A 26,010-nucleotide genomic window follows, 5' to 3' on the forward strand; every position below is an offset into this window, starting at 1 on the left:
ATGGTACACAGATGTAGTGAAGTTATTAATTTATTGCGAGAGTGATAGCTTGAATTCACCACGCAACTGGAAGCCCGGGTGCGTCAGAAGATGAGAGAGCTTCTAGTAAAATCACACTGATTACTGCAAGACCAATTTTTTCTAACCATCGCCAGAAACCTCGGATATTCTAGGATGAAAGCATAATCCGAGGCAAACGAGCTGTTATCTCCGTTGAGACAGCCATAGGTTAGCCTAGATGGCGATAGACAAGAACGCTATCAATTGATATTGATTTGGTTTTGTTTTGTTCAGGATGGAGATGATGCTGAGCAGTTGAAAACCGGTGAAGAAATTGTGGCGATCTTTACACGAAGATCTAGCTTTATTTAAATAACGGATTAGAGTGGACAAGGACCATGCAATGTTAAGTCGGTCTTGTGCAGAGTACTTAGCATTCTCTCAATGACGGATGTTCGTGAAACCAAGCAAAAATGGCTAATTTAGTAATCGTCTTTGCTAGCCTTGGGGTTCTGTGGTTACTTGGATGTGGCGAGTCAAAAAGGTTGGTATCAGTCGGTAAGTGATTTTTTTTTGAAATATAAGAGTTTTTGCTCCAACTACGATATTGACACTGACAGTCTTTGCGGGATCATTCCTATTCTATAATGTATGTTCCCGCTGCACGAAAATATACCGTGATCGAAATATTAGTTCATAATACGGGATGTCCCCGTGAATACTGGTAGCCTATCCTTTCTGTACTATAAAAGTAGAACCATACATTTCGGAGGTCCACAAAAGGGTACCAGTAGGACTAAGTAGGCCCTGGTCCAGCCTTTGGTGTGACTTATCATGCACAATCTGCAAAGCTCCGCTTCCCATACCGCCCTGGAATATTGACTAACAAAACATTAGAAGTACCCCTTGGTGTGGCTTACAGATCTTTAGCCAATGACTGTGACGACCTGTGCATACAATAACATTTAAATAACACTGTTCATGGACTATAAATAGCCAATTATAATACGTGCAATATATGGCACCACAAGAGGCCTATTCAAAATGGAACCCGATACCGGTATTCACGAGGACGACCTATATTAGTTCATAATATTACTATATACCGTGCTTACAGGTGAAAGGGCGCTTTGCATAGCCAGGTGCGAACATCAGCAAAATGCAAATTACTTCTGGTACTCAACATGTGGTTTAATTTCACCAGCATAGGTTCGCGTGAGTTAGTATTGCGTGGTTGATAAATGATAGATAAATGATTTTGAGCAGGCCACGGTCTTCAGCAACATCTTCAGTTTCACTGATCTTATACATGTTATACTGATTCTGAATATTGATTTCAACATCAAGTTAAATCACGTAGATTGCTGTTCGGTCATGACTAAATGCTGCAAAACCTATCAAATAATATTTCGAAAACCCGTGTTCAAACATAAAATACACGTGTGCACTTTCTTTGTATTCATTTGTGTCTTCATTATTACACCTACAGGAGTTCTTGTCGGGCGAGACGACTACGATCTCAGTCTTGCACTCGTTACGTCATATTACAATGCGGCTGAGAAGCATGTTTTAGGCCAAATTACCAATACGTTGAAGGTAGTAGAATTGAGGACAACTGCCTCTGAAAACCCATGGGAGTTCTCAAAGAAGGGTCAGTATTTTATAATCTTTGTAACGTTGATTGAAAACTGTATCCACTCACCAATAAGATCACAACCCCGACAATACCCGATTTCAACTACCGCCTCAATGGGTAGGGCCAAAACAACCGGGCATAATAGTAGGTAAAAGGGTTGGGATATCTTGTCTTCGTTTCATCCAATTGGTCTTTAATTGTAATATGAAAAGTTCAGCTGTAGAGAGTCATGACTATTCATGACGATTACGTTGTTAACTCTTGAATATATATCTGTTTATTCCTCCTATATAGAAGATTACAAAAAATTCAAAGCAACATAAAATTATAACAACTAATGTACACTATTTACATACTTCTAGCTGTTGTCAAAAAATATGTAGTCTTAGGCAAGAAAAACATTTAAGATATAATTAGCCTAAACATTCCAGCACTGTGCTGTGATCCGAAGAAGTGCTACATTTTCTTCATAATCAAAAGCGGAAAGTTGTTTCCCGAGCAATGTTTCTGTGAGTTCATCGTCGCACATGTTCCACAGTGCTGTGCTGAGTTCAACTGGGCATTCATTTTCAATTTGTTCCCAAAAGTTCTCACGTTTGGAGGAAAAACCTGAACATCCACAGACTCTACCCATGGAGGCGGTTGTACAAATCGGGTATTGTCGGGCTTGGGGTCTTATTGGTGAGTGGTTCCAGTATCTTGAGACTTAAACGGGTTGGTGACCTGCTGTTCAAAAAGTAGTCGCTTATCGCATATTGAGAAAAAGAAGAAACAGGGCCGGGAAACAATGTATGAACTTCTTTTGTTTTAAAGGTGCGCATGGATGTTATCAACTGAGCAAAACATCTTATAAGATGTGTTTTAATTACTGATAGTTTTCTTATTCAGTGTATTTAATATCGAGATGAGTTTTTCTTAAAATAAAAAACAACTTGAACGAATGATGTGTCTGAGGTCTGTATCTCAATTAATTCTCAAACGACTGACAAGTGGGATATCAATTTTGTGCACAGTTTTCCTATGCCAATAACTCAATAGCTGTTTCGTCCCCCAAGTGCCAACTTCTGCAAGAGTGTGTCATGTAATTCAACCATGAAAGGCGACAGCCTACTTTCAATACTATTATTGCACCGAAAAACTGGTCCAATTTTCTAAGCACGCTTATGGTGAATCAGCGCTTTTATTTGAGTCATACAAGTATTATTGTGTTGAATAATAATTCAACCATGTTGAATAATATATCAACCATGAAAGGCGACAGCCTACTTTCAATACTATTATTGCACCGAAAAACTGGTCCAATTTTCTAAGCACGCTTATGGTGAATCAGCGCTTTTATTTGAGTCATACAAGTATTATTGTGTTGAGCCATTTGGTTTTTGATAATCTGATTCTGGTAATTGTATGAGTAATTTGATATGTGGCAGTCATTCAGACTCATTTTCACTCACTGCTGTTGAATCAACTGCAAAGTCACGCACATCTAATTCGATTAATAAGAATATTAAATATGATACATTCATGTCTGTACTACTAAGTATACATTGCTGGCCTGCAACGTGTGATGCACTTTATTACAACGGCACCGTATCAAGGCAAACTCCCTAGTTGACTAATTGATAAAGCGGCAGAAGATTGAAACTATTCCTCTTAACACCTATAATACTAATAGAGGTGTAGTGATATATCCCATAGCAAATATTGCTTCCCGCATGGAACGGAAAGTTGACAGATTGCTGACTTTGGCCAGCCTTTGTCGGCGCATGTAACAGAAGACATACTTTATTCTCGCTTTTAAACGACCAGTCCGTTGGCCATGCAGCATAGCCACATTCATGAATGGAGCCATGTCTTCAAGCGCGAATTCTGTCTGGACGCAAGGGCCCAACGCGCCGCGTAGCGGCAAAAAAGCGAAGCTGGCGAAACATTTATAACGGGTCACCGTCACTTATTATTGGACTTATAGCGCATTTACGGGGTTGCAACTATTTTGCTTTATAGTGTCACCAGGAAAGAAAAGCATGCGAACTAACGCCGATCTATTTGTATAAAGTGATAATTGGAAGGTATATAGTAGGAAATATCAATAAAATAATCATTCCATGTCGTCTTTTGAGGGCATTTTTGATTGTAAAAAATATATGTGTACGTCACCGTAGTCTCTGCAATGATAATTTTATCAGAGCAGTCTCGCGCAAGTAGAAGTTCTTTACCTATTAGTTCTTCACTTATTAGTCTCAACGTCTGGCGCAAAGCCAGACGTTTTCCACTACGATTTCACTACGATGTTTGACAAGAAGGAGCAGTGCGCGAGATATGCTAATGAGCAGACTTCCCTCGCTTGAGTTTCTGAAGAATGTTCCATATCGCGCTAAGCTCATCTCTGCTGATTATGACAGGCGTGCAACGGTAGGTATCTGCTCCCCAACTTCCACCCTAATACGGTACAATAAGTTACCATTTGATGGGAATGGGACAATGCCCTCACTGTGTATGGAGTCATAGGGATAAGAAGACATTATTCATTAGTGTTGGTACAAGTGATTTTGCCCAAAAAGCATGCGCATTAAAAAAACAAAATATGCAAGGTATCACGTACATGACCATGACGACGTGCAGAAAGTGCACTGGCCAGTGCATACCCTATGGCTATGTACTAGTAAACATGGTAAACATGAACAACATCATCATTCATCGGCAGTTCATTTTACTCGGAGCTTTTCCTGAAACATATAGCCATGATGATTAGGCCTACCATGTACCATGACCAATAACAGCACCAGATCATGTAGATGTTAACAAGTTCACATGAACCGTATAATCCCGCATGGCGCATGTGGGGCATGCGTCTAAACCAAAGCCCCAAAATCACTTGTTTTGTTCTATTTCACTTGTGGCCCAACAAAAGGTCATCGGATGACTAAAGGAACACAACTGTTCAATGGATTTATAGTTGAATGCGATCAAACTACGTCTTTTCAATCGTGGATTGTAAATTTAACCCCATGGGCCTAGGGAAGGCCCTACAACAATACTTTCGACACAGTTATTATCTCCGCTGCCTCCACCATGTTACACACAGTGCTCACTGCTGATTCTAAAATGCGCCACCTAGTCAAAACAGGAGATATGTTCTTCTAGGAATAGATCTCTTTCCAATATTTCGTCATTCCACTATCGTCATCACCTCATCATACTTTCATTGACATTACAGGCACACATCCACAGAGCACTCTTCAAATCATCTACACAGTGGTTATCCAACTAGGATGATAAAGGTAATTTCTTAGCCCCCCACAGTGGGTTGCAGTCTTGATAAAGGGGCACTATTGCTAGCAGCTAGGTAGGCAAGATAAAGTTAGCCGAAGTAGCCGATAGGGGTCGCTCACCCCTCAAAGTCCGTCACAACTATTCAAGCTTGTACAAGGAATACATGCAGCGCTGACTCTAACATGACCCAATGGGAATGTCGCACAGTCATCTGTCAAAAACAAGACCTATGTTGTAGTATGATCTCTTGCCAATATTTAATAATTGCACTATCGTCATCACCTCATCATACTTCATTGACATTACAGGCACACATTGACATAGACCACTGTTGCAATCAACGACACAGTCGCTATCCAAGTAGATGTTTGACAAGAAGGAGCAGTGCGCGAGATAGGCTAATGAGCAGACTTCCCTCGCTTGAGTTTCGGAAGAATGTTCCATATCGCGCTAAGCTGACCACTGCTGACCATGACAGGCGTGCATTGGACTGGTACAGGTTGGAACTGAACATTGAATATGCTGGTGGTGACGCTTTCTGATGAGAAGTTGGTCGTGACTGATGCAGTATCCTTGGACTTGTCCACAGCATCGTTCAATCATTGCTCTCTGAGCTGCCTTGATTCTGTACTTACCCAAATACTAAGACCAAATGCCTGTTGACTGTGCTTTAAGAGAGACTGGCGCCATGCCTAGAGATATGACTGACCCCTATTGGCAAATTTGTATGACTTTATCTTGCCTACCTAGCTGCTGCCTATAGTCTCCCTTTAACTGGGGAACACTTCAAAGTTCATAAAATGCTATGTTCCACCTTTTAATGTGTTCAGACCGCCATTTTCAAAATAATCAAGTCAGGACACTGCCTTCTAGTCTCATAATAAATTTTGCTTTCCTCAATAATAACATTTCTTCTTCTTCAATGCTTTCATCATTCCAAACTTCTCCTCCTCTGACTTTTACAGGGGTACAGTCATGGCAATCAAAACCCAAATACTGAGACCAAATGCCTGTTGACTGTGCTTTAAGAGAGACTGGCGCCATGCCTAGTCTCTCTTAAAGCACAGTCAACAGACACCAACCCCCTCAGACTCAGAAACCACAAACGCCCAACCCTTCCTGCTACCTTAATACTTCTGGATTGGCTAGTTTAGCAATGAATTGAAAGATTTGACGTAACCTGCTGGTTATCATACTAGTTATCTGCACCATTTCTTCAATGAGCGGCAAAGCTAAAATTACACACTGCGGGCCTATGCTCCGGATTGGCCTGAGCGTTGGCAATGCTAAATTATGACCGCCTCGGTGTTGAAAAGGAGCTGGACAAACTACACGCCGAACTGGTCGTTTAAAACCGAGAATAAAGTATTTACACGTGCAATGATATACGATTGTTTAATGTTTGAGAAGTTTTTGTTGAAATATTTTTATCAAAGATCGATATCAGTTAATCAATTTGCGGAAACGTATCAATTGGTAACCATGGTAACGTCCTAATAAATAATTATAAAATATTGGATTACAAAGGTGCTCTAGTGCAGGGGCGTGAAATGATTGTCCGATTTAATACAAAATGCCGGTGAAATATTCACTAAAAATCGTTTTCGAAAATGTGCTGCATATAGTGGAAATTGACAATGGTGGCAGTCGTGTGTGTTTATTAAGGAGGACTACAGACAGGCACTACTGGATCAAATACGTGGTCTGATGCGGCTAATATGCACAGTAAGGGGACTGGGTCATCGCTTATTTAGCGATGAATATATTCCTTGTGAAAGCATGACCAGTTTCGTTATACTTTGAGATACATGTAGCTTGTGTAGGAGAGACCCCTATTGATGATGGTGTGAAACTTTATCTTGCCTACCTGGCTGCTGCCTATACACTCTCTTTAAGATCGCAAAAACCATAATATGCAATACATGTTTTATTTTCACGAATTGCAGTTATTATTCGCGAAATAAAAACTTCCGCGAAAATTTTGTGGTTTACTCATGAAAGACATGTTCAGGTAGGGTTAGGATTACAAAAGAAGTTCTAGGCATGGTGTGATTATCATACTGTAGGCCTACTGGGTATTTGCACTTACTTCACCAATGGCCATCTTTCAGTCGAAACTTTCCTGGCAACAGAGTCTCCAGCTGCAATGATTGGCCCATACTTAAACAGCTTGGATTTCCTATTCGCAAGCAAAGTCCCTTATTTCCTCATCACCAATGGACCTGTTGACTATGCAAACAAGAACGGTATCGGAGCGACCGTGGAATGCGAGAGGTCGGGGGCTGGTAAAGCCATCAGCGTTCTACCGGCCTTGGATTATATAGCCTATCCGATTCTTTATTACATTGGGAAGTATAGGGAGATGGCGAAAGTCAATGTTGTTGTCATAACGGAAGACGCAGGTAAGATAGCATCAGGGCTTAACCCACGTTACATATGTACGTGAAAACGAGCAAAGGATTTATGTGTTGACGTTCAAGGACGTTCCCGCTTTTTACCAATAATATTGAAACTTAATTGTCGACTAAGGGGCATACGCATTGCCCGAATTTGTGTTACCTCAACTCAGCATAAACGGGAGCCGTTTATGTCCTGCCCATCCGGATATAAGGATGAAAAATCTCCCATTTGGATGGTACCCATCTTCTTCTTCGCTGCGTCGAATGCTAAGAAAAAGAAGAGGGTAGTACCCATTCGGATTATATTTCGTCTTTGCCATTGTTAAGACATCAAAAGCGCCCATTCGTTTATTGATTTATATCATATATCATATTTCATTGATATTGTGTAATTTATCCGTTTAACCATATCTCAATATGGCAATAGCCAGCAGTTACAGTACCGCGGACTAACTGGTCGAGCAAAAAATGTCCGATTACTCGAGAGTCCTTTAGTCCCTTTCTTTAGGTTTCTTATAGTACGCTGAAGATAAAAAAATACAATTTTTTTCTATTGCTCGGAAACATTAATCATATTAGAGACATATCACTACGTCAACATGAGCACGATCCGTATGGGTGACATGCCGTCCGCAATATAAATATTGCCCGCCACGGAGGGTAACATGCCGAATGTCGCCCCGCCGTGACGCAATGGGTGATATGAATAAAGACTAGCAAATGCTTTTATCTAAAACTCCATGTACATTTACACTAGGCCTTCCTGTACAAAACCGGAGTAAAAGCATTTGCTAGTCTTTATTCATATCACCCAATGTCTCCCGAGGCTTTGCTATCCGTATGGTGGTTTCATAACGTACTCTTTGCAGAAAGTATGTCCCTCCTCATGAACAGTGACTCCGTTTATATGGATAGTCGTCCTCGCCTATTCCCTCTGGTTCTACCTGAAGCACTGAGCATGCAGCAGAAGAAGAGACGCCTTGGCTACACAAGGACTTATGGCATCACCGAATACCTCGTCCACTCGAACAGGCTAGAGTTCATCAAAGGATTATTTGCATTGGTCAGTAAACGACGCACTATACGGGGCTGAGTTTGTTTCGTTACGGAAGGAGAGAATGGAGCAGCAAAAAATGGCGGATTTTTTATCCAATTGACATGACGTCAAATTAATGCGCTTGCTAACCCAGGACCCAGTTGTTCAAAGCCTGGTTAGTTTAGGGGCCACTAAATTTTAGCGATCGCTACTTAATTTAGCGGATCCCTTGGGGTTCCGCTAAAACTTGGCAGCAGCCCATGACAAAACCCTTGAGGTACCGCTTAAAATGAGGGTCGAGGAAAACGGCTTGAAATAACTCTGTAGAATATGTTTTCCAGAACTGAAGTTCGACCTCCATTATATACAATATGTAGTTTTCGTATTAACTATATTGCACGTGCTGAACGAACCAACCGACCACCCAAGAAACTAGAGGCGATTTCCACTGAGACTACGTCACTCGTGAATTTGTGAGCAATGTGACCTGGTTTGGTTGGTCTGGTTTAGTCCCGTGTAAACCGACCTAACCTGCCCAGTGCTGCTAATTATAGCAAAGTATAGTCCTAATTTCGTGTTTTTTCTGCTGTAGGCGAGATCCTTGAACTTGATGGTTCCAGTTTATACCTGGTATCTTACCTACCCGGTAAGTTTTAGAAAATTGGTTGTAATAAACAACCTGACTCAAATAGAATGTTTATTGTATACTAGTACTCTAGCTTCGCGTATCTAAAGTCACTTCATTATATTACGCAATTAAACGAAGGGCTAGCCAGATAATGACATAATGGAACTTGGTGTCACTAATCAATTTCACTAATCATTCGAACCATGGACTCTGATAAAAGTGGTATCTTCGCAGCAAAAGTTCGGTTCTTTTGAAAAGATGTTTACCCAAATACATGATTTGCTTAAAACTGCAAGAAGCTTTATATCTGAAAGTTTGAAACTACCTCGGTAAAAGTGGTTTAAGTCCAGAGGTTGAATTTCTAAGATTCGTCTACTGTGCAGTGCATTTCGTTATTTGTTCTACCGGATTCTAAAGCATTCTTTTTCTGACACAGGATATCGTCAGCCTCACCCTGGACCCCGAAGCAACAAGCATAATGAACAATAGATCTAGGGTTGTAGGTGTGGACTACATCGGTGCCTTTTCCGACTATTCTCTGAAGACTCCCACAGCAGGTCAGAACTAATCTTTACTGTAAGGTTTCGCAACTCATTCATTTTTGCTATTCGTTCGCAAACATTTTAACTGTATTTGCGATTTGCTAAATTACGTACCCAGTAAGCCCTAATCTCATCATTGTAATCCCGATCAATTAATCAGTCAAATCACAATATCGCAAAGTGACTACAATTTTTTAAAAACAATTTCATTATTCATTGATGTGCAATCTATTCGTTCGACCCTTCTCTCAGAACAGAGCCTGATAACATTATTATTAGAGACAATGCCAGGTTTAAGAAGCTACGCAACCTCCCTCATCAATGTGCCGACGTAAGAATTCCTATAAAAAACTTTAATTTCAAATGTGTAGGTAACTGACTGTTCGCAGCACAATAGTAATATCTCCACCTAAGGAAGGAATTGAAGATGGTGATTGCTAATTAAAATCCTCTTGGTAAAAGAATGATCCTATCTATTTCATTATAATATCACACGTTTTCACCGAACACAACAGGCCGTATTCTAAGAGCATAGAAAGTCATACATGCAGTACCTTGCTGTAATGTACGAGATCAGCCATGAATGTAACATTCGTTACAGAAACATTTTTTGAAAATTTTGACTTACCAACCATTGTACCAGAAACTCTCGCATCAAGTTAATTTCTTCACTTCCAGGGAAGGAAGTCGCGCATGCCACTTTATTTGACTCATTGCTTGTGCTTACAAAGGCTATATCGAGTCTGCTATCAGTTGGCGGGGCCGTCAAGGCTTCTGCAGTTGATACAATTTTGAGGAGACCTATCGTAAGTGCAAATACATTGTACATCACATCATTGTCCCCCTGAGTTTACTGAAGAAATGCAATAATCTATTTGCAATAGTCTGCATGGTCCCTGTCCTAGATCTCACTTTGCATAGTAAGTTCTCGTTCCCTGTCTGGAACCGCTGTAATGTAGTGGCTGGCACCCTCGGCTATCCGTAAATATGTCCCTAGGGCGAACCTATCTGTTGCTGTGAGACTCTATAGTATTCCGCGACGTTACTATTTATAGCTCACAAGGTCATTTAAATAAGATATTGATGACGCTTTAGTCACGTGACAGTCGGACATCGACACTTATTTCTACGCATTTGAGCTTATTTCAAAGTCAATTATCTTTGACCCTGCATTGTTTTTAGCATGAATGATACCATAGAGTCAGAGAGAGAAATATTCAGAACAATTATGTAGTATTTCCAACACTCGGACATGTGCCAGATTGAATCTAACTGCCCTAGTTAGAAAGCCTGAATCCATTACGAAACCGCATGTTTGTCCGACATTGCCTGTAATTCAGCAATGGGGAAATAGAGGGCAGCAGCTGCAGTGACGTCATTATCGCGGAATGCTATTCGTCTATCTTGTCTCATACACCCGTGTCTATAAATTGGTACCGGTAAGCATGCTCAGGCTGTAGCGCTGATTGAGGAACTCATATAAGTTTTTCTGAAAGATTTCATACAGACCGGGTTAAGTTCGAATCTCATATAGAAATAGGCCTGGCTGTATCAAATAAAATTTCTTTCTTTTTCAGATTAGCCCTTTGACGGGATTAACCGGTTCTTTGGCAGGTACCAATAATGATCCAACTATGCATAACAGTAGCACTCTCCTATGCAGGAGGGAAGTGGCGGTGAATGTGTATGCCTTCCAGAATGGGAGCTTCGGCAAGGTAGACCGACATGACATCAGGAAGTTAAGGCCTGTGTAACATCTGTGGTTGTTCCCCATGTTTCAGTGTTTCCAAACAATAGGCAGCTAGAGAGACCATGACTTTTCAATAGGGGGGATACACAGAAATACTCGTCAATCTATTTTTGAGCGTTCCCAAACAATGAGGGGAAACACTCAAAAACAGAAACACTCAAAAACATTACACCGGTGTAAAAGTAGAAAATGTCCCCTGCCCGACCCTATTGTATTCAGACGGATTATAGCATATGGTTCTGTAGATACCTTGATGACCAATATCTAAGAGATTAAAGTGCATATGGGAGACCTTTGTTCACAGGACATTCTTTCAAAATTTGGAACCACCCATATGTCAACGTTTCCATCTATGACGCATATCCGGTTGGGCTGTCGATCTTCCTTCGCTCCCATATCCCGATTGCTGTTTTGGTCCATCCGTATATTGCAGGTTATTATGTTAGTAGAATTGTTTTGAAAGAGTCATGTGCGCTCTGACGTCACTTCCGTTCAGTGACATTATACTCTAGCTGACGAAGAATCTAGATTAATTCGAAAATTTCTTGACTATTTTTACTATTATGGTGTGATCAAAAGATTTTAAACTACTTTGGATTACTGTACCCAGCATAGATGAATGTTCATGAGCGATTTAAGGTATCAGTTCAATTGAAATTATGGATGAACAGTTTATGAATTGATGATTTAAGGTATCGTTCCAATTGCATACAAGTACTTGTATATGCATAAACGGCTTATCAATTAATGATTTAAGGTATCGTCTTATGCGCTGCCGAACAACTCGTTCGTCAAAACCGGATGGCCGTTGCCCAACTTCTCGATGCACATGTATCCGAACCGAGATGCCAACTCCGTGCTCTTCAATCGCATTCCTGCTAGGGTTGCTGTCAGAGTGGTGAGTTTTTATATAAGTTAATGGTATAAATGGCCTATAATATTTTACTACTTAGTTTACCTTGAGAACATTTCCCAAAATGTTCTTAAATAGTTTTGCTCCAAGTCGTTGAGAAATAACGCACATCGTTCTCATTTTCACGATATTGCTGCTTAGGAGCGGTGGTGCATTTTGATAACTACTTTACACTGGCTTGAAAAGGACATTACATTATTCATTTTGGTCATACATTTTTTCCATGAATTTTCTCGATCGATCGAGCGATCCCATCACCTCCGGATCACCTTTGACAGAATAATACCAACCGTGAAGTCACACGTCTCATTGTCATTACCTTCCTAATTCTTTCTGCGCTTTCAGGATAAACCCCTCGTCATGGTGAACACCAGCGCCACCAACAACGCTGAACGATACTACGGAGTCCTGATAGACTACTTGAAAGAGTACGCCAGGAGGATGAACTTTACCTACGAGCTCTATGAGACCCCTGACGGAAAGATCGGCGAACTGTCCCCCAGTACTGGTTGGACTGGCCTAGTCAGGCAGCTGATAGACGAGGTGAGGAGCATGCGTATGGAGATCGAGTCACATCGAGTGTCCATAACTTGTGCCAGCTCTAGTCGTATAAACTTAATGCCATAATTTCCTCTTTGTGTCTTTCAGAATGCTACTCTTGCACTAGGAACTTTCCAGCAATCAGAGATCAGATCAAAGTTCATCGACGCGACTTCGCTGGTCCAGCTTGGTTACCTCAGTTTACTAATGAAAAGACCATCCCTTCAGACCTCACCGTGGCAATTCGTCCAGCCCTTCAGCTGGAGCCTATGGCTAACTGTCGCGGGGATATACATAGTTGTCAGCTTCATGCTGTATCTTGTGACGTACCTCGACAAACAGCAGCCCAAGTTCAACCTTCTCGAAAGCTTCTATTACCTCGCTGGACTCCTGTTCGGAGGTGCCACAGACGCGTACCCCACATCGACGCCGAGCAGGATTATTACAGGGGTCTTCATCTTCTTCTCGATCGTGGTGTTTCAGTCCTACACCGCCAACATGACCGCCTTCCTGACCATGCGAAGAACAGGCGACATCGTGGCCGATCTCGTGGCGCTGTCCAAGCAAAGCACGTATGAGTACGGCGTGGTCAACGGCAGCGAGGCCCACAACATTCTCTCCAGCTCCACCGAGGAGACTCAGAAAAGAATCTGGATGTATATCGATCGGAAGAAAACGAATCGAATACTTCAAAGTTATGGAGAAGCTATTGATAAGATAGGCGCAGGGAAGTTCATTCTGTTAAGCGAAACTGTATTGACCAGGTATGATTAAGATTAGCTTTCTTTATGTTTTTCTCGATAATTCGTTCCTCCTCCGGATAAAGATTTAAAGAATGTTTGCAATTCGCGAAAATCTATGAGAATTTGTTTTCACGATTATCATTTTCGCGGATTACGAAATTACAGTATTTGGGATTAAGATATCATATACATAAGATTATTTGCGAAATCTGTAATAATAAAAGGCCCACAAAAAATTGATGGTGTCTCGTACAATGGAACCCCTCTTAGCGGGCACTTCTCTATTAAGGACACCCCCTCTATTAACGACACTGCATTATTGGGCCAACATTGGTCATTTTCATTAAATTCTACCTCAGTCAGGACACCACTCAATTATTATGGACAGCATTTGTCATTTCCAAAGGTGTCCTTAATAGAGATGTGTCAATGTATTTGTCTATTTTTCAAGGTACTACCAGAGCAAGAACTGCAGTCTGATGAGTGTAGATCAGCAAAGTACGATGCCTATACGCTACGCTATCGGGCTCCGGAAGGGCTCCCCCTTGGTTACAACGTTTAACACTATTATCGAGAAAGTCAACGAGGAGGATTTCGGAGAGAAGATGCAAAAAAGGTATGGTATAAGTCGCGCCCTTGGTCGACTCCGGTATTTGAAAGTAAATAGGCCAATATAGGCATTGATACACTACGGAGCACAGTGCTTGACATTTTAAACATGCCTGTATGATTTAAAAGAGAGTGAATTAAATTTGCTATTGTCTTTACTCTTCCAGTTGGTATCCAAACCCAAACTGTGCCCAAGACTTCCAGGCATCAACCGCAAAGATCAAGACTAGTCCCCTCTCCTGGTCGGAGATGATTGGTATTTTCATAACGCTTGCTATAGGAGCTTGCGTCGCCATTCTTCTGGCCCTAGTCGGTTGGTGCCACAATCGAACGAAGACGGGAAAGGAGAAAAGGGTCAACGCACAGGAAAGAAATAACGAAAGTACCAAATTCTAGATGATCAGGATTTTTTATTTAGTACCTAGTCTTTTCAACTGAGAGAATAGTGTATGAACATTTTTAACTGTCGCTGGTCGATCGATCCCCGTTCTCGGCTGACACACTTGGTCTTTATGGAAATATAATACTATTTTTCTTGAGCGAGAACATCAAAACAGCCAAGGATAAGAAAGTAACTGCTGCAAGATTCACTTGACTCGTAAATGCTCAAGAAACGGCGACTTTTTCCAAATTTTCTATTTCTGGTATATCAGTCTTTTCGACTGAAAACGTTCAGTCATTTGACACTCTTGCTGCTAAATAATTAAAACATGATTGATAATGCCATTTAATGCGGTTGCATCCGAATTGCACCGCTTTTAAAAAGAAGACTACGCGCCAATTAATGTCTACAAAATGTTATAGAGATATGGAAGAACTGAGTATACCAATGTTGAGTGAACAATACATGTCGATCCAAATCGAATCGGCGGGAGAGTCCGGCAGATACTCAATGGGTCAGCCGATACGACGGCCTACAGACCAAGGCACCTCAGGCCGCCAGTGCTGGAATCCAAGAGAGACAATAACAAATGAAAGTTTAACGAATTTATTTGGCACCCGGTATATAATTTGCAATATATCTTAACGTGCTAAATGCGGATTATGTTTCGAACAGCAAGAAATTGCTCTCCAATTAATTCGATTCCGTGCAGAAACTCGCGTATGACTTGACGATGCTTCCTTACTGCTTTGATGCCGACTGAGGAGCAGGAAGGGCATTATATCGCTCGTGCGAAATTCGCTTTAACGCCTTTTCGCTTTTACATCTTTACTGGCCTACGGCACGGTCCCGAGACAGGCTGTCTGTTGTCAAGAGTCTGACCAAAAAGCTTGGAGAAAGGAATATGTCAAAAAGTCCCCGAATTTGGATGCATACTGACCTTTGCACCTTTCTGATTTCCTTTGTGCTGCAAGGACCCCATGGTTTGCCATTAGGAGACTTTATATTTGGATTTGCCATGATGTCCTCGCAATAGGTTTGTCGTGGATGCCAGCCGCCCAAACTAAAATCAAAAAGAGGAAATTTGCAACCATCCGCGCTTGGCGAAATCGACAATAAAACGTTTCTCTTAGCTCTGACATTTCACTACTACAGAGTGTCCTAAAATGTGATCGACATGTCTTGGACTGGCAAATTAGCTAGCGTTGCGGGCATGAGTGTATTGCATGTGGTTACGTAAGCACAAAATCGATTATCTTTTTATGATGACATCCCCAGCACATCTTTTCAGAATGTTCGCGGACATTTCTTGAAGCATCCAATGGCAGACCACACCGAAAACTAGTTAAAACTTAACGCAGGCACGCACAACGCAAGTCGCCCTGACAGAAAATCGCGCCAAATGGTCGAGATTAGGTATGGACGTTGGCCCGGATGTCAAAAGAGGTATTGTCACTAACGCTTGCGTTTGCTTAACTTGGCGTTAAGTCTTAGGGCTTACTTGAAGAAGATAACGCCTATTTAAGTTAACGCCAGCGTTAGCAACAAATTCGTTTCGAACAACTAGGCACTGGTGCAGGCGTATAAGAACGTATCATTGTGCACGCCGGTGTAGAAGTTTAAAATGTCCTAGGATAAAATGTCCGGGAACAAGGGATTCTATTATGCACTTCAATCTCTGAGCTATTGACGGTCAGGGTCTATAGAACCATATTGCAGAATAGGGCCGGACACTTTTTCCAGGGGGGACACTTTTTACTTTTACACCGGGTCAAAGACTGACAGAAAGATTTCATTTTTCATCCCGTGTATACTCACAGATGTCCCAGCTCATGGGCCAAGAGCATATGCCAGAGAGGAACTTCTCTCCAGGTCTCCGTTTGAGCATACACGAACAGGCAGTTCACGTTCTGTTCTGGTGGTTTACAGATGGTGCCGATGCTGGCCGATGCACCCGGGGCTGCAAAAACATGATTTTACTATAAATGAGCTGTACATCGCTTTTATGACATTATCTAATTATGACATGGAGTTATTATAAAAATGATAAAGGTCAGGACACTTCATTATGTATGTTAACCCATTCATTGCAATGACACATTTTCTGCACTTTTACATTTTTTTGTGGTTTTAATAATGTCATGAAGCTTGATTATGTATAATTAACCCATTCATAACCCATTCATTGCAATGACACATTTTCTGCACTTTTACATTTTTTTGGTGGTTTTAATAAAAGGTCATGAAGCTTGATTATGTATGATTAACCCATTCATAACCCATTCATTGCAAGGACACATTTTCTGCACTTTTACCTTTTTTTGGTGGCGTTGATAAAAGGTCATGAAGCTTGGTTATGTATTAACCCATTCAGTGCAAGGATGCATTTTCTGCACGTTTACACTCTTACGTGGCAATAATACACCATGGCTTTCGTGACGCCAAATCCTGTCTATCAACCCATTGGGTGGTATGAATAAAGACTAGGAAATGCTTTTACTTAAAACTTCACGTACATTTACACAGGCATTTCTGTACAAAATAGAAGTAAAAGTATTTACTAGTGTTTATTCATATCAACCCATTATTTCGATTGATTTGCTGCACGTGTACTTTGTTGGACGTTCAAGCTTTCTTTCTCAACATCTCCACTGCTTATAGTAAACTCCCATTAGCATGCAAAAAACTCACGTAGACCATTGTTGTCCCGTTCCGCTTTGCTGAAATAGGAGGGAGACGCAAATGTGACTCGCTCACCAAAACTAGGCGCTTGTCGCATCTGAACTCGACAGGTTGATACGGACTTGTTGTTCATTTCCCTATTGTAGACCTTTTGTGAAATCTATTACAAACCTGATTTGGTCACATTTCACAAAAGGTCTACAATAGGGAAATGAACAACAAGTCCGTATCAACCTGTCAAGTTCAGATGCGACAAGCGCCAGGTTTTGGTAGAGCGGGTCACAAATACATATCATAGGTAAAAAGAAAAACTTTTAAAATTGAACATTATCAAAATTATCATTCCGACCATTATCAAATCTTGGTATCATGTGGCTATCAAAGGCATGCCAAATTCATGTGACATCCTCCTGAGCGCACAATTTGTTGAATGGGTTGAGTGTTCGGTATTATTAGTATTTTCCCTTGATTTTTGTGCATGTGAAATGACTTGTGTTACAGCAAGGATCCCTGTCTAGGTGGTGGTCGAATCTGCGGGGGCGAAGGGCGAAACTGCCCACCTGCTGACAACTCGCAGATCAGAGGTCCTTGCCTCACTGCTAATTAGCTTAGAATTGACTTCTTTTTTAAAGTAATTTTAGCTTATCGCAAAAAAGGCGCGTGATTTACAGTATGAATGTTTTAGAGGAAATATAATGTTTGTCTTTAACTGGTGAATTTTCTGCGTGAAATTAAAATATTCAACTGTCGTTTTCTCGCGAAACAAACTCGTCGCTCGTACTTGGGTGGGAAATGGATTTAACAGCTGATAACAATTACCCACACGATTTCTTTTTCAAAAGATTTTCAAAAGGATGTATTGCACATCATTACACCCATTAATTCACTTCTCTACCAGGAAAAGAAGATTGGGGCTATTACCAGAGATATTTTTCTCACCCAACACAGGAATTCCATTCCAAAGAAAAGCCACCAATCGCACAATGACTACATTGTGATTTATTGTGGACGATCATTTGTGGGATCGTATGGACTGCAATAAACAGGACCTGGGCAATATGGAAATAAAACTAAAACTGTTTTAGTGCCAATATTTCAATTGACGCATTTGGCAAGCGCACTGATGCTGCGAGAAAGTAAAATGGAAACTTGTCGTCTTTAAACTTGTGTATTCGAACTGTAAACTTGCTCATCAGCATGGAAATACACCAATCTTTGTCAACAGAGGATCTATCACCCCAGAAATCTCCTGTATCAGGGTTTCAATGCTGACGATAGGCTTATGGACTTGAACTTGGCTGGGTCAGTTGGAATACTCTCGGCTCTGAACTTCGGGCAGAGGTTTCATCGGCAAATGTAAGTCGTCTTATCATCCGTCTTGTTTCCCGTTTAACTTTGTTGCTTCCTTTCAGCAATCAGGGACGCTCCCTTGTTTGGTTCTTCCAAATGCTCAGAGGGTCGAGATGCGTATTAAAACAACAAATTAATTGACGTCATACGACACATAAACTCGTATTCCAAACATTGCAATAATGCCGTAGGCGATGTACTAGCTACCGAGAGGAAACCCCACACTCAATCTGTAAATTAGGTTGCGTTGCAACGGAAACTGACCAGCGTTGTTACCAACTCGGGTGACAACGAATTAAAGTGAATATCATCCCTAAGCTTGCCGCTAATCGGCACCAACAAAACTTTTTTGCTGGATTTACTTGTCCACTGCACTACAAACAATTAAACTCCGAATAGAAGCAGCATGCACACTCAATTTATCCAAGTTAAGATCGAGCACTGGACCCAGTGGATTGGGGGTTTATGGGCCAAAATTGTAAACCAGCAGTATAGACTGGAACAGCAAAATCGATTTTGTACCGCGGTAAGAATGTCCTCAGAGCGTAATCTGGAGGTTGTCCGTCGCAGATACCTACCTGATAATGAGCATACCGATGTCATAACGGCTGCCCTTTACACCGTTAACGTATTTACAGAAGTCACTTGCCATTTCGGAAGGGTTCCCGGTTCTACGCATCGCAGACATCCACTGAAACAATTAGAATTATATCAAGTTTAAATTCCCACCAAAGAAATAGCCTCCGGATGTACCAAAAGTATCAGAAAATGTTTTTTTAAAACGATTAGTGTTTCCGTCCAATCGTCCTTCAATAGCTGCAAATACTGTAAACCACCAAATTATGGCGCCTCTAATCGCGAAAATTTCTGCAAAAAATTTAATTTTTAGGATTTAATTTGTAACGTTTGGTTGATATTCATACAATAAGATACCAGCCGCATTACCTGGTTCACCTGCCGCTGAGACGCCATTTCGACGGAGACGAAGTTCACATCTACATTCCAAGGGAAGCCTTCGCTGGTCCGGAACACACCGCTGATCTGTATATAAAAATATCATTGTATACCAACAGGGGAGATTACACCGAACCAAACTAAACCAGACCAGTTCAGACCACACAAGATCACATGAACAACATAGTCTAAAAATCTGTGCCACGTTTTCACGAAGCAAAAAGTGGACAGGGTTCCTTTTAGACCACATCTGTCTTGAACTGCAAACTACTTTTGTACCCAGTTATTCACACGCCACTGCGGTACCGGTACCTGAGAAAACGTGCCGTTTTTAGTTTAAAAAAAAGGTGCGGGGTATGATAATGATAATAATGAAAATTTTGACATTTGTACATGGATGATTAGATAACAAGATAAGGAAGAAGCAAAAAAAGATAAAACTGAATGGATGATTAGATAAAAAGATAAGGAAGAAGAAGAAAAAAAGAGAAAAACTAAGGCAGATTCACCGGGAGTCGAACCCGTGACCAGCCGATCCACAGTCATTCACCCTTAGCGCTGAGCCGTCAAGGCTGTCATGCTGAAGTGGAGGTTTTATTTGCCTCTTATATGCGATATGCAAACGATCGCGCCGCAATTGTGACAAGGTCGCGCAGGTGGCAGAGTGATTGACCGAAATAGATCCAAGTAATCGTATATTTCGATAGTTGTACAGATTTTTCTCAACATATCGCATCTATACACCTCAGTGATATAAAAGATTATCTTTGCAATTGAGTTAACGTTTGAATGGCCTTTTTTTAAAGTTTTTGAAATTCGAGGTCAGCAGGGTCAAAGTCATGAATCAATAAATTGTTTTGAAAGACTCCGGCAGGGTCAAAAGAAATACATATGTAGTTGTTGGCGCCGATGATGTCAGCAATATGTCTAATTTCCGCCCCACCCGCGAGGTTTGCTCTCGTCACGTCATGAGCACATTGAACTGCTAGTGAACCGTGCTGAATTTGTACTGGCTACCGCTCTCGCCATCATCACCAACGGTATGTACCGGTGCCGGTCGTGCGAGGTCGTTTCAATGAAAAGGACGCACGCCACTGCGGTACCGGTACCTGATAAAATGTGCCGGTTTAGTTTGAAAAGTTTGGGTGCGGGGTATGATAATGATAATAATGAACATTTTGACATCTGTACATGGATGATTAGATAACAAGATAAGAAAGAAGGAAAGAAAAGATAAAACTGAATAGATGATTAGATAACAAGATAAGGATGAAGAAGAAAAAAAGAGAAAAACAACGGCAGATTCACCGGGAGTCGAACCCGTGACCAGCCGATCCACAGTCATTCACCCTCAGCGCTGAGCCGTCAGGGCTGTCATGCTGAAATGGAGGATTATTTGACTCTTATATGCGATATGCAAACGAGTGCGCCGCAATTGTGACAAGGTCGCGCAGGTGGCAGAGTGATTTACCGAAATAGATCCAAGTATTCGTATATTTCGATAGTTGCACCGATTTTTCTCAACATATCGCATCTATATACCTCAGTGATATGAAAGATTATCTTTGCAATTGATTTGACGTTTGAATGGCATTTTTTTAAAGTTTTTAAAATTCGAGGTCAGCAGGGTCAAAGTCATGAATCAATAAATTGTTTTGAAAGACTCCGGCAGGGTCAAAACAAATAGTTGTTGGCGCCGATGATGTCAGCAATATGTCTAATTTCCGCCCCAACCGCGAGGTTTGCTCTCGTCACGTCATGAGCACATTGAACTGCCAGTGAACCGTGCTGAATTTGTACTGGCTACCGCTCTCTCCATCATCACCAACGGTATGTGCCGGTGCCGGTCGTGCGAGGTCGTTTCAATGAAAAAGACCGTCCATTGCCATTTGAGAGATAGAGAGCAATCTCGGGATCCAATGCTCCCATTTAGCATAGTCGTGTTCACCAACACGTGAGGTTTTCATCACCATTTCTTTTATTGGTGCTGACAACAGGCTGTGTTAGCATCAATAAAAAAAAGATGGTGATGAACCTTACGATCATAATTTCGTCATTCGACACCCTTTGCGTGTCCTAGTTTATGCTCGGAAAATGTTAGTCGGATAGACACTTTATGGGACCGGTAAATCGAAGTCATAAACTAACTCGGGTGTCAATGCTCGCGACCGGTTAGCCCCCCCCCCCGGAACCCGCGGCCCGGAATCTACCCTCTCGGAGGTGGCATCTGAGAACGATGCAGCTGACGCTATCATTTACATACCTCGGTTTGGGCAGTTCCCTGCATGGAGCTCTTGAACGTCGCGAATGACCCCTGTTTCGTGGTTTGCCACACTCTCAATGCATCTGGTGTTACAAACACACCGACACGCATGGTAGGTCCAGCATTTACTGAAATCGAGGTAAGTACGTCGTGTCAACACCAAATGGCTTATCACTTCTATCAACAACAAAAAAGGCTATTAAGATGAGATTCTTTGAACATGTTCATTTCTACTAACACGACAAAGTGTTGATAATTTCAGCTCTAAAATCCCTTCTCTCTCGGAATTTAAGTGTGTTTTGAATCCTAATTCCTAGCAGTAACAAGCGAGCCTGGCTAACCTCTGTATACCTCACCCCGCTCGTTTTTTCGATCGAGATGATGTGTCCATCGATCGAGACAGAGTAGTATTTTTTTTCAGGTTCACAAGAAAATATCATGTGTTGTCGTTTTCACCGAATAACTGATATTTACCTACAACACCAGGTGTAGGCCTAGGCCTCACCGTGGTTGCCTTAGGTCCTGTTGTACATGAATTGCACGATTTTTGACAATTCACAAGCATCCAGTTTGGGTTCTTTTGGCATTCGCCAATTTTCGCCCAGTTGTCACAACTATTGTGACTATCTTTACAGTCCTCTGAAAGAAAAAATTAGGCTTCAATATTTAGCGAGACATGTTCCAAAGTGGTTGGAACGCCGGACTGGTAATCAGGAGATCGTGTATTCGAATCCCGTCATTGTGTCTTTGAGCAAAACCTTCAACGTTTCATTATTTCCTCCTTCATACGAGACGTAAAACCAAGGCTAGTTTCACCTGATGTCTTTGCCAAGGTAAACAAAAGATCTCACCAAGTGAGAAACTAATGTTGGGTAGCTTCCGATGACGACTAATGAGTGGCATTTTTAAAAATCATTAGAGGTACATTTACTGGAATCGAGATTGTCAGGTAAAGAAAATAATACACCTGTACATGTATAATTAGCCAATGATAGAAAACATTTCTGGGGGAGGGCCGAAGGAGCGAACATCAATCTCTGATTTCCCATGGATGCTCTACCTTTGGCCGAAGATGGATACACTGGGGCCAAACCCGAAAGGCGCCTGTCTGTAGAGTGACATGTAAAAACGCTCATTCCGCCTTGCAGAAGAACTTTACTCTGGAGAATAACACCTCCAAACTATTACCGTGAGAATATCAACTCCGACCTTTTTGTTGGTCCATGACCCAAAGAGTTGATAGCACGCTCAAGAATGAGAAGGAGGTTCAAATGCCAGACAGAGGAAGTTGCAACAAAGGTAGAGTTGTGATTGGAAAAACGATGGGTTTTGGGTGTGATCTTACTTTCTTTAGTCGGCGTTGTTCCCGGAGGCCCTGGCATACCTGGCGTTGGGGTCACACCTGAAATATAAAAATCAAACTTAGGTTGCAGATCAATATTCAATCTTGAGATTCGTTGGTAGAAAACCCTGTGATACAGTTTGTAAGATTGTTACATTCTGTGGCAGGCCGAAATAAGCAATTTCAGCTGTTATATCTGAACAAGGGAAATGTACACACTTTTTGTAGGTTATGTTATATTAGTTTAGTCAGTTCATCCCAAGTAAACGAATCAGCCAAGTATGATTCAAATGTGCCCCAGTATCCGTTGTCCAAAAGGTGGGCGTATCATCACCATCTTACCTCGGTGCTGATGTAACAGGTTGAAATGTCCCAGGCCGGAGTGTCCGTAGGGCAGAGTATTTTGTTTTGCGTTGCTTATTTCCGAGTGTTGAGCTTTAGAACAATGTTGGGCTACTAATCCGTCACCCTAAAGAGAGACGGGCACTTTTTCCTTGAGGCATTTCAGACAGCTACATTGTCATGTTTTCTAAATCGCCTCCCTTACCCGTTTGCGTAATAGCATGATCAAAGACTTCAACTTCGCAGAGGGTCAGTGGAAGCTTGCTTGGTTGGACGACAGCCACATATCGTCCGATTCGGTTCGTGCATGTGAATGTGGCTGTTCCTCCTTGTTGGACTGGAGGGCCCTGGTGAGCACACACCTCGCTCTGTGTGTACTGAAGCTTCTGGCCAGGAGTGGGTTCTTGGTTTGTCACAACGATGTCGAAATTAGCCAACCGCTCGCCTGAAAGTACATGTATTTGCATGAGAGTACTGAAATAGCTGTATGTTAGTGACTTTTCGCAAATCCCCCGGAATGCGGACGCCTGTCCCATTGTTCGACATCGTGATCATCAGGAGCTTGAACCGGGATAGGCGTTCGCTTGCGTTTCGGGGGTGAACATTGTGCTGATTTTGTAATTAAAAATGTGACAAAACGACATTGATTTCGTGAAAACAAGTTCATGACAATGTGGTAATTTGGTGACGGCCGTCAGATATGTACATGTACAGCGAAGTCTTTCACCTGTTCCCTGTTTATGGAATAATACGAATATATCACGAATATCCTCACTAACAAACCAGGTAAATCATAAAAGAATGTACTCTTTCATAACTTTATGTGTTTACAACTGATTGTAATTAACTTCAAGGAGACAATCATGCCTAACATCAAGTCAGGTTGACACTACATGTATTTAGTAAAACACTACTTTATAGAACTGCTACATGATATAGCCTTACCACAACAGTCCGCACGGTTATATAAGACAACCGTTCTGACATCTCTTTTCGTCTCAAGGTCAACTGCCCACCAGTTATTCGTGCTTGTGTCCGAACGACCTGAGGTATGGGTGCAGCTATCTGATATGAACTGCTGATCTTTGTTCCCATCTACTGCACGGGAGGCATCGCCATAGAACGCCCTGTCGAATTGGAGAGTTGGCTTTCCTAAGGCGATGTTCGCACCTGTAACGAGGAAGGCTAAGGTTATGTTTAACATTTCCATCATTCTGCCTGAGAAGCACTTATGGTTTCCAAGGGATCACATCATATAACCAAACAATACTGAGACAAAAAAAGAAGAAAATGCAGCAAAATTTTACTTACCTTCGACAGTTGGGGCCCGGCTCGGACCCGTCAAACCTGAAACATAAAAGCTTGATTATAAATCAAATTCAACTGATACTTCAACGTGCAATATACACTCAGTCAGTGGCAGTCCATGTCACGGTTTTTGTCAACGACAGGCTTTCGTCAAGTTAACATTCCTTTCCTTGACGGTTCCGTGTCAGTGGCGTGTCATTAGGGAGTTTTCCCAGATGAGTTCTCGAAACGCCAACGCCTACATATATCACATTTTTCGGCATCGTGATTCGGAAGTTGAACAATGGGATAGGCGTTCACTTGGACGTTCGGTTTTGGGGGCTTTGCGAAAACTCAATCCCAGCCGCACAAACAGCTCTATCAACGTACTGCCCTTACCTGTCTTGGTGTAGAAATGAAAATTGGTCGTTCCTTCCGATGTCAACTGCGGGCACTCATTGTCCTTTAGCCAACAGTAGCTCCCCCTACTGTTGTAAATGAACGACTTGCAGTGGCCAACAAGGCTGCACGTCTTCGCACACTCTGCTACCGTTGTCTCGGTGATCTTACTGATGTCGTAATTACCAACACAGTCTCCGACACGGTGCGAATAGCCACGGGGAGTGCCCAAATCTGAAGTGGAATACGTCTGTTAATTAAGAACATTAAAAATGTCAGTGAAAAACATATTTTATATTACATCAATTTTAATAGGATTAATGGATGTTTATCCTCCCAAGTAGGGCAATAGCCTTATTTAAATCACATACTTTGGTGAACCCGCCGTCTGGCTCCCACAAGCCACTTGCCAGCCCGATGTGACACACATAAGTGATTATACCTTTGGAATGATTGAGACAAATTGCATGGGGTTTTCGGGGCTGTGTTGGGTAAATTGTTGGGTACACTTTTGATACCGTCTTTGTACGGCAGAAAATGGCAAAATAGCTGGACTATTGGCGTTTCAGCATGATTTGCATCATATTATGGAGAAAAATGCAGCATGGTCGTTTGTGCCTGGGATGATGATAGCGACATCGTATGAATGAACTGAACAGAATTGTTGAGAGAAACATTTCAGGAAGATATATTGACCGGGAAGCACCAACCGTTCGGAGGAGAAAACACATACGACATTTTTTTCTCAGAAAGTGTACGCTTAGCCCTCCCCTGCGTTCTGTTTGACGCTCATGACAACTTTGAGAATGATGTACGGCACCTTACCTTTCCCGGTGACCAATTGCTGCCACACACAGCAACCAAAAAGAAAAAGAATGATGTCCATCGTGAGCTTGCGATATGTTCCGCTGAGCTGAGCATACATCCATGCACTCCTCGTAAA

General features: G+C 41.8%; 2 protein-coding genes across 3 annotated transcripts; one reads left to right on the plus strand and one right to left on the minus strand.

Moving 5' to 3' along the window:
• On the plus strand, nt 1-16,715 carry LOC135491201 (glutamate receptor ionotropic, kainate 3-like). 2 transcript variants are annotated; one of them, XM_064776917.1, is made up of 13 exons: nt 1-558; nt 1,490-1,651; nt 7,018-7,308; nt 8,175-8,368; nt 8,934-8,987; nt 9,406-9,526; nt 10,190-10,317; nt 11,089-11,226; nt 12,019-12,159; nt 12,520-12,717; nt 12,823-13,478; nt 13,909-14,073; nt 14,234-16,715. In XM_064776917.1, the coding sequence occupies exons 1-13, from the start codon at nt 474-476 to the stop codon at nt 14,460-14,462; spliced, it is 2,562 nt and encodes an 853-aa protein (XP_064632987.1). In that variant the 5' UTR covers nt 1-473; the 3' UTR covers nt 14,463-16,715. The 2 variants fall into 2 exon arrangements, with proteins under 2 accessions (XP_064632987.1, XP_064632989.1); XM_064776919.1 differs by having other exon boundaries at nt 470-544.
• On the minus strand, nt 14,878-26,010 carry LOC135491202 (uncharacterized). The gene is made up of 14 exons (XM_064776920.1): nt 25,893-26,010; nt 25,068-25,301; nt 24,693-24,728; nt 24,327-24,551; nt 23,587-23,826; nt 23,043-23,099; nt 22,172-22,336; nt 21,698-21,825; nt 19,426-19,521; nt 19,059-19,171; nt 17,140-17,168; nt 16,267-16,408; nt 15,389-15,511; nt 14,878-15,011 (listed from the first exon to the last, which is right to left on the minus strand). Exons 1-14 carry the CDS (start codon nt 25,990-25,992, stop codon nt 14,981-14,983), a joined length of 1,719 nt encoding a protein of 572 aa, XP_064632990.1. The 5' UTR covers nt 25,993-26,010; the 3' UTR covers nt 14,878-14,980.

The sequence above is a fragment of the Lineus longissimus genome, chromosome 7 (assembly GCF_910592395.1).
Source record: "Lineus longissimus chromosome 7, tnLinLong1.2, whole genome shotgun sequence".
Taxonomy (NCBI): domain Eukaryota; kingdom Metazoa; phylum Nemertea; class Pilidiophora; order Heteronemertea; family Lineidae; genus Lineus; species Lineus longissimus.